General features: G+C 39.2%; 1 protein-coding gene across 1 annotated transcript; it reads left to right on the forward strand.

Annotated features, from left to right (window-relative positions):
* Nucleotides 1-6890: 6890 nt before the first annotated feature.
* Nucleotides 6891-8312, forward strand: LOC5564107. Its single transcript, XM_001648418.2, has 2 exons — nt 6891-7042; nt 7106-8312. Exons 1-2 carry the CDS (start codon nt 6943-6945, stop codon nt 8251-8253), a joined length of 1248 nt encoding a protein of 415 aa, XP_001648468.1. The 5' UTR covers nt 6891-6942; the 3' UTR covers nt 8254-8312.
* Nucleotides 8313-9563: the final 1251 nt, after the last annotated feature.

The raw sequence follows: 9563 nt of genomic DNA on the forward strand, positions 1-9563 counted from the left end.
TGGTCACTCGCTGGTGGTGACCAATCGATTAAGTTTTCAGCTCAAACGGGCGTTCGGTTCTCCAGATCCGTGCTCTTGAAAATTTAAGGTTTGGCTTCGATTCATCTTCACCTTAAGAAATCAAGTAAAAAGATAATACTAGGATAGTTTCTGCAGAAATCCTAGTTGAAGTGCTTATAAGTGACTTAGATTGTCCACGAACACTTTAGGCTGAAAATCATGCCTAGCTTTAATTAAAATTAACTGCACTAATTTACTATGAGCCTACACTGTAGTAATAACTGTAGTAATGGAACTGGACAATACAACAACAAAATCAAAGCAACATATTGCCTTGCACTTCTATGCATTTGCAAAGATTTTCAATGTTCAATGTTTTCACGCTATTTTTTTTTTCTTTTGTTGGGATTTGAACCACTGCGACCATTAAGTTGATCTATTGTGCATATTTTCAGGACGACAAGTTACTATTAAGAGTAACTGCCGTTGACTGATACTGCGACGTACCCTAATCTGGTATGATTCTTAAAATGAATTCAACTACCATATTGGGATTTCCTTGCCAAATTTCAAAAGGACTCAGTATGCCCTTGTTGAAATACTGTTTTCTTTGCGCAAATAGTGCTGAGCATTCACAAAGCAAGTGTTGAGAGGTCTCTATCTCACAGTCGCAAAACCGACAGATATCAGTTGGACTTCGACCCATCTTCTTTAAATGATATCTAGCTGGACAATGTCCTGTAAATAGTCCAATAACTATACAGAATGATTTTTTATTTAAGTTTAGAAGTTTTTCTGTAATTTGTTTATTTGGAGTCATAAACAGTTTAGACTGTCTTGATGTATTTGTACCAATCCAGTTCGACTGTATCATATTACGCTCCCATTTTTTTTATTTCCATTTGTATTACACAATTTGAAACTCCACAAAATGGTTCTGGTCCTAAAAACTGTGTATTCAATCCTCGTCTAGCCAGAAAATCAGCTTTCTCATTTTTTTTCGATTCCGCAATGGCCTGGTGCCCAGTACAGGGAGACCTGGTTTTTCATAGCCAGTTGCTTCAATACTTGTATGCATTCCCAAACCAGTTTTGATTTGCATGTATAGGATTTTAATGCGTTCAGAGCCGCCTGGCTGTCTGAAAATACGCAAATCCTTGCATGTCTATACTTTCTTCTAAGACATATAGAAGCACACTCTAAGATGGCGTATATTTCTGCAAGGAAAACAGTTGTCCATCGTCCTATTGGTATTGAAACATTAACTCCTGGGCCTGTTATTCCAGCCCCTGTATTATCACTCATTTTAGAACCATCGGTGTAGAACATAATCGATCCTGGTGAAATACTAGGCCTACCCGATTCCCACATTTGGCGGTCTGTTTCAACCACCTTATATGGTATATCTAGGTTTAGGGTTTTTTCCATCCAGTCTTCGTTCATGACTACTAATGGATTAATTTGAAAATCTTTCAGTATACTTAGATGTCCGGAAAGATTTCCTTAAAGAAAGATATTCGTTCTTCGCAGTCTTAGTGCATTCTTTTCAGCTTCCATTTGCACGTGTTGATGTAGTGGAAGCTTATACAGAACTGCCTCTAAGGCCTTTGATGGCGTACTACGCATTGCTCCTGTCATAGCCATGCAGGCCAAACGTTGCAATTTTTCTAGCTTTTTTTGGGCTGTGCTTTGCTTTGTTTTAGGCCACCATACTAGTGCGGCATAAACTACCCTGGGTCTTACAATAACCGTATAGATCCAATGAATCATTTTAGGTTTGAGACCCCATTTTTTACCAAAAGTATTCTTACTCACCCACAGGGTGTAGGTATCGGGTGTAGATTATTATGTTATTATGCGACTGAATGAAATGATTAGTACGAATGAATTAACGAGATTTAGGTGTATGAAATTAGAATAATTATTCATATTTAACAATAATCAAATTTGATGAGACAAACTTTAATGATTCATTTTGAATAAGCGTGTTGAATAGGAGAATATAAGGAAACCATGCGAAAGCGCAGTACCTGCGGAGTCTCTAAAGTTTTGGAAAAAAGGAAACAAAAAAGAACGAGACTAAAAGCTTGCTCGAGTGGAAGAAAAAGCTTGTACGATGTGAAAAGTGGAAGGGGTGTTGAAGAAGAGAAAAGGATCAGTTTTGAGACTAATGTGATTGAGACCAGTTCGGTGCGCTTTTGGTTTTGGTTTGAGTGAGTGATTATTTGGAGATTCCGTGAAGTTCCGTGAAGGCTAGGCGGAAGTGTAAAATGGACAAATCCTACACAGGGCAATAGTGGCTTTGCTTATTACCTGCTCTAAGTGCAAGTTCCAATTAAGTTTATCATCTAGAATAACTCCTAGATATTTTACACTGGATGCATGTTGGACAATACATCCCTCAATTGTTATATTTTTAAAAGTTACTTTCCGTCTGCGAGTGAACGGTACCAAAACCGTTTTAGATGGGTTTATATTCAACCCTTCGTTTTGGCACCACCGCGAAATGAAGTTTAGTGCAGACTGCATTAAATCTGTGATGGTATGTTCAAACTTTCCACGAACTATTATGGCCACATCATCAGCAAAACCTATAAGGTAACCCGGGGCAAGTGAGAATACGGGGTAAGTGGGACGAAATGGCATAATTTCTATGTATATTATTAAATGGGTCTATTTCTTCTTGAAAGTTAAAGGTATATTATTAACGGTCACTTTAAATATAAAAATAGTTTCTATCCCCACCGCAGTGAGCGCTGGGACAGTGTTGTTACTCAAACGTCATTTCCAACTCGCGTGGCAAAATAAACGCGCTGTGTTTCGTTCGTGTTTTAATAACAAATATTACTGGAAAAACTTGACATTATTCACGCCAGGCAAGTATTTAAAGTTCATTTTATAGTATTTTGACAAAAAACTTCTATAAAACAATTATTTTGTAGCTTAAATTTACTGATCCCACTTGCCATAGTGATTTTCTATTCCTGGGGTAAGTGGGACCTATCACTACAAAGTTTTGTTTTCTAATTTTCTAACCTATTTTTCCAGTCAGGAGCCAGGATGGTACGGCATTATACCAAGAAGAGACCTCCGGCTGCTTACACCGAGGAGTCGTTGCTGGAAGCGGTTGAGGCTGTGAAAAACAAAAGTTTGTCGCTGTACAGCGCGGCGAAATATTACAACATCCCGAAGACCACACTGTTCAACCGAGTACAGGGGAAACGGGGCAATAAAAGTTCGACTGGTGGCAGACCAGCTGCTCTGTCTGCGGAAACCGAAGCCCAACTGGCTTCAAACATTAAAACCATGGAGCGATGGGGTTTCGGATTATCAAAACAAGAAATCATCGAAGCCATGGGACGGCATTTCAAGGAAACCAAAATTCGTACACCGTTCAAAGATTCGACACCCGGTAATGACTTCTTTGTCAACTTCATGCGACGAAATGGGCTCTCTCGAAAGAAACCGCAGGCTGTTGAAGTAGCCCGGAAGAGAAGCATCGATCCGTTTGAAATTTCGCGTTATTTTGATATGCTCAAAGATGCCATCAAACAAATACCTCCAGAACGGATTTATAACATCGACGAAACCAGTTTCTGCTTGGATCCTAGCCGAGTAAAGGTGGTCGGAGAAAAAGGGAAAGCAGCTCACAGAGTGACAGCCGGTCCAGGACGAGAAAACTATACGGTATTAATGGGAAGCAGGAGACAAATTACCTCCGCTCATAATTTTCAAAGCCAAAAATATGTGGAACTCCTGGATGGCCAGCGGCGATAAGGAATATCCTGGAATGTCTTACGCTGCAACAACGAACGGTTGGATGGACACGGACGTCTTCACCAACTATTTTCGTAACACATTCCTGAAAAGCATTCCAAAAGTAAGACCGGTTGTTTTGATCTACGACGGACACAGCTCGCACACTTCTTTGACGCTCATTGAAAAGGCAGTGCAAGAAAATGTTGTGATTCTTAAGCTTCCACCCCATACAAGCCACCTTCTTCAGCCAATGGATTTATCGGTTTTCAAACCGTTGAAGCAGAAATATGACGAGGCATTTATCAAGTGGCAAAGGAATAACTACGGAGTGAAATTGCAGAAATCTTCATTTTCCAACATCATTTCAACTATTTGGGTGAATTGTGACCCAGAGATAATTAAAAGTGGTTTCCGCAAAGCAGGAATTTATCCGTTTTGTGCTGATATTATTCCCAAGGACAAGTATGACCCATTGGCCCTCAAGCGGTTCGAGCTTAGCCGTACGTCCAACAACTCAAATCTTGCCACGGACATCAACCAAGGTTGTGGCATGGTCACAGGTTCTATTCTAGGCTCAAGTAACTCCACAAAGAAGGATAAAGCATGCCAAGTGAATATTACGGTCGGTAACGATCAATCTGATTCCAACAACGCTTCTTTGCTTTCGGTTGAAAACGTAGATCCAAACCTTTCCCTACCGAATACCACTTCAAACGAAAACAAGGTTCCCCAAAAGAATGAATTCTTCGGCGAGAATTCGTTCGAGCTAATCCTTCTTGATCATGTCAAGCAGAGTGCATCCACACACAATGTTCGAAAGAGAAAACTGTGCCCGGGTGCTGAGGTAATCACATCGAAAGATGTGGTTAATAGAATTAAAGCTAAAAACGAGCAAGACAAGATCAAGCAGTTGCCGAAAATCAAACATGAAGAGCAGAACGATGCAGTTCAATTGAAGGAAGACAAAAACGTCAACCGTGCAGCAAAAGCGAAGTCACGAAACAGCATCAAACGAGCTAAACTTGAAGAAAAATTACCAATGAAGTCTACCTCACTTCCCAAGAAGCTGCGTAGAAAGCTGATTCGTATTTCTTGAGCCGAGTCGACAGATTTTTTTTGTTCAGACTTAACGAACGATAATGATTTGTATTGAATTCACAAAATCAATGAACTTTTGAATTACAACATGAAACTGTTTTGAAAACAAATCATAGTTCGCAAATCTCATTTCCTAAATTTATCACATAGTCCCAATCATCATTTTATTCCATATGCAAGTTATGCGAATTTTGCAATTCAAGCGGATTTCTTCGAATTAGAATGAAAAAAAAAGGTTTTCAAGTTTTGATGATTGCTTATAATTGAATGAAGGATTCTTGAATTTGAGGATTCAAAGTTTGTTAAGGCGAAGTAGGCCGTCATTGAAGTTTGTACGCATCGTTGATGATTGTTGCTAATTCACCTCACGATTACGAATCAAAGAAAATCAGTTTGTATTGCACTGACACAGCTGAAAAAGTATCAGCATACTTAATGCATGTTAGCGCGTACAGGGACACTTTTTCAAGCCAATATTAACTGTCAAGACTGAGTTTTATCACTTTGAAATTGCAAGCAGCAAAGTTATCATTGCTGCTAAAACGGATGACGGGCTACTTAGCCTTAAACATGCTTCGAAAAAAGACTTGAAGATTTTTAAATATTGTCATCTTTGGGATCTTTGAAAATGTGTACGTACAGTGAAACCTTCAAGAGTCGATGTTCCATGACTCGATATCGACTCATGTCACTATACTAGAAACAAAAGTTTATGGTTACTAAGGTCCCTTCAAACAGCCTTCCAAAGTATTTCTGTTCCATGAGTCGATTGTCGCTTCAGATATCGACTCATGGAGGTTGGACTGTAACCCCCCTCATAGCGTGACAAAATGTCTACATGACTCTTTTTTAAAAACATATAAATGCATGTAAAAAAATGAAACATATTTATTAAATTTACGTATTGCTTCATGAGTCCCACTTGCCCCGTTTAACGAGGTAAGTGGGACCTATTGAACAATTTCAATCATTTATCCAAAAAACTAATTTCATTAATTTCTATACATTCAAATGTACGCTAGTGACAAGAAAGGTATCATGAGGTTGTATATGTGGTGTTAAATTCTTAAAATTTTACTCTGCTGGAATTATATTCCATAATGTAGTGTAACTATCAATTTTTTATGTCCCACTTGCCCCGGGGTACCTTAAAGATAGAAAAAAAAAGATGTTCTTATTGTAAACGGGTTGCCAATTTCAATCAAGGTTGACTACTTTCAGGCGTGCATTGTGTGTTATTCTGAACATCACAAAATTCAATTCAGAAAGATTGTAGTTGTAAGATTTTGAGACTTTATTCAGATTCAATGAACCCATATTTAGTGTAAAGCATACCTCCCTATTTGTGGAAACCTATCGCAGTAATTGATTAACTACATTTCGTCGAAATTTTGTTAACATTATTCGATAAACATCCAACCAGTACAGGGTTTAAAAATATTTGGACGATAATATATTCATCCTACCAGATATTATAGTACAGCTACTCAAATTGGCTTTTCCTCATTAAATACTTCATTAAGCAAAAGTAGATGAAGCTATAAACCAAATAAACAAGTAAACAAAATCGCCTAAACTCCATTTTACGGTAATGAAATCTGTTTGAATTAAATATATCATTTTTTAACATTTTACGTAACTCAGGATATAATAACAAAAAAGATGACTTCAACCCGAAATGTCCCAATCGTAAATATACACCAGATGAAACAACAGCAATGCAGCACGACACCTAGAATCTCAACGATGTAATCCACAATAACCCCAGCAGACGTTGTGGTTGTCTTTTATATGTAAGCACCGATCAGACGATCAGCCAGACGCTGATTATTTCCGTTGATATCATTGATCAATTTTGATTGGTTGTTGATTAAGGACATAACACGTAAAAATTGAATCCCCAACGACTGAATGATAACGAAAGCGACCAGTCTCTAGCGTTGACGTTATCGTGACGGCTAGAAGTGGCTGTGTTCAAGATGTTCGATAACGAGGCTACCATTGTCAAGCACGAGACTTGGTATAAAAAGTCTCTCTCTCACGATAACCTTCAGTTTCATTCGGTGGCTTAAAATCTGCTGAACAATGAAAATCCTTCCGTCTGCGGTGGTGGTGGTTTTGACCTTTGGGTCAATGATTGCTGCTAGGGAAATTCCCCTCAAAGAGACCGAGTGGAATAAACTAGGTGAGTTTGATAGAACTACGTCAGTTGGGTGCTTTCTAACCTGAACCTCTCTATACCTTACAGCTTCAGCATGTACAATCAACATCAATTCTCATCTTCCAAGGCCACAACCATTGATTTTGATTCCTGGAACTGATCAATACCGATACCCTCAATCAAATGACCGACTACTGCATCTTCAAGCAGGCGAATACTTGGAGCTTGCTTGCGAAAATGGATTCAATGTGGCTCCTGGAAAGAACACAATTATGGTCTCTTGCGTGTTCGACCAGACGTTTAACTTCGATAGTACCATGTTCCGGTTCAGTGACTTTTCTTGCACAGAAAACTGGTTCAGTAGTGCTCGTCGCACTCCACAATCTTGTGAACAGAATGGAATAATTGTTGAAATTGGTTTTAGCGTGGGTTCGCGATTCCCGAAATTCATGGAAGTCTGCCACAACGAACAAACCTTCGAGAATCATTGGATCAGACATGAATTTCATCGTGCTCATGCTGGATTCCAACAGGGAGTTCCGCGGCCATCGTGGCATCAGGGCGATTTCTATCCTGGTATCAATATAAACACTTTGTACACTGTCAACCGCCAACGGCAGACTCTGGCCACTGTTCTGGGTTCCCAAGCGATCGCCGATGATCTGGTTAGGGATGCATCTACGGGAATCTTCATGGCGCGTGGACACATTGCCGCACGAGCTGATTTCATCTATGGTACGCAACAGAATGCCACCTTCTGGTTCTTGTGCGCTGCTCCTCAATGGCAGAACTTCAACGATGGAAACTGGCTGCGAATTGAGGATAGCGCTCGCAACTTTGTAGCTGCTCGAAATCTTCATGTCACAGTGTATGGAGGAACCTATGGAGCACACACTCAAACTGATGCCAATGCGGATCAGCAACCGATTTTCCTGGATTTCAATCCAAACGGTACACGACGTCTGCCGGCACCAAAGATCTACTACAAGATTTTACACGATGAGCGAAACAATGCCGGAATTGTGCTCATCGGCGTGAATGACATCCATATCACTTCGATGCAACAAATTCAGGATGAGTACATGTTCTGCGAGGATATCGGAGACAAGATCAGCTGGATCAACTGGGACAGGAAAAACTTTGCGGAAGGATTTTCCTACGCGTGTGAAGTAAATCCCTTCTTGAAGAGAATCGGACATCTGTCGCATTTGAACATTCCGAATTTGCTGATTTAAAAATGCAATAAAAATTGATAACAGTATCAGCAAAGCAACTGCTTGTGTTTACAATCTGATTGATTGAGTTATTCAATATCCCAAAAGTTTTGAATCGAAATCAATCCCCATTCTAATAACCTTATGATTACAAGAGTTTTAAGTGCATACAACAACTTCCTGGAATACATATCTTCGATCAGTCTGAATAACCTAAGAGGTGAACGCGCAGCTATTCAGCAAGACCAAGTTGAGGGTCGTGGGTTTGTATACCACCGTTCGAGGTTTTTTCGTAATGGAAATTTTCTCGATTTCCTAGCAGGGTACAGCGTATCTTTGTACTTGCCACACGATATGCAGCTGCATAAATGGTCAATTGATGCTTTCTTTGCCAACCAATAACTGTAGACGCACTCATAAGAACGCTAAGCAGAGAGAAGTAGACTCTCTCCCAGTAGGTAGTTATCACCAAAAACAAGAAAGTTGCGGTAGGGGAATTGATGGTAAAATGAACAGGGAAGGTAAAACGAACTCCTAGCTAAATACAGAGAAAAAATAACAAACTTTTATGATTTTTTTTCATGCATGAGCTTTTTAAAGTTAAAAGTTGAATACACATGTTGATACGGAGGTCAATTGAACTGAAAACAAAATTAATAAAAACGCATTGTACGACGAAGTGTTCATTAGACTGATGCAAATTTTGAAGTTTTTGCTCCCCTATGCTTAAACGATGTTAATTATGATGAAAATGATCCTCCCTAAATTTGAAGTGATTCGGAAGAAATTTGATTGTGCACACGCTATTTGAAGTTTCTATGGAAATTACTATGGAAAAGTCAAAACTTTTGTGTTCAGTCCTCTAACTGATCGTCATAATAATCTATAGAAAAGTGAACACACTCATCTCATGTGCAAACTTCCCAGCTACAACTTTGCCAAAAACCACATTTCGATGGAACGTAAGGATAATTTGTTATTTTTGATAACAAAGTCTGAATCATGCTGAGATAATCATTCAATTACTTTCAGAGCAACACTGCTTTTTTGCTGTAGAACATAGTAGCCTGGATTACTTTGATCTATTCTTCCCGCCAGGAGCACCACTGTTGCCTGCCGAACAGTTGGTGAAGCATGGTACATGCAAACCAACTTTATGATGATGAATAACAATTTATCCTGAGGCTCAATCAAAAAGTGGTCTTCGGCAAAGTTGTAGCTGGGAGCATTTCACATTAGAAAAATTTGTTCACTTTTCCATAAAATATTATGACAAACAGATAGAGGGATGAACACAAAAGATTGGTGTTTTCCATAGTAATCTCCATATA

Source organism: Aedes aegypti, chromosome 3 (genome assembly GCF_002204515.2).
Source record: "Aedes aegypti strain LVP_AGWG chromosome 3, AaegL5.0 Primary Assembly, whole genome shotgun sequence".
Classification (NCBI taxonomy): domain Eukaryota; kingdom Metazoa; phylum Arthropoda; class Insecta; order Diptera; family Culicidae; genus Aedes; species Aedes aegypti.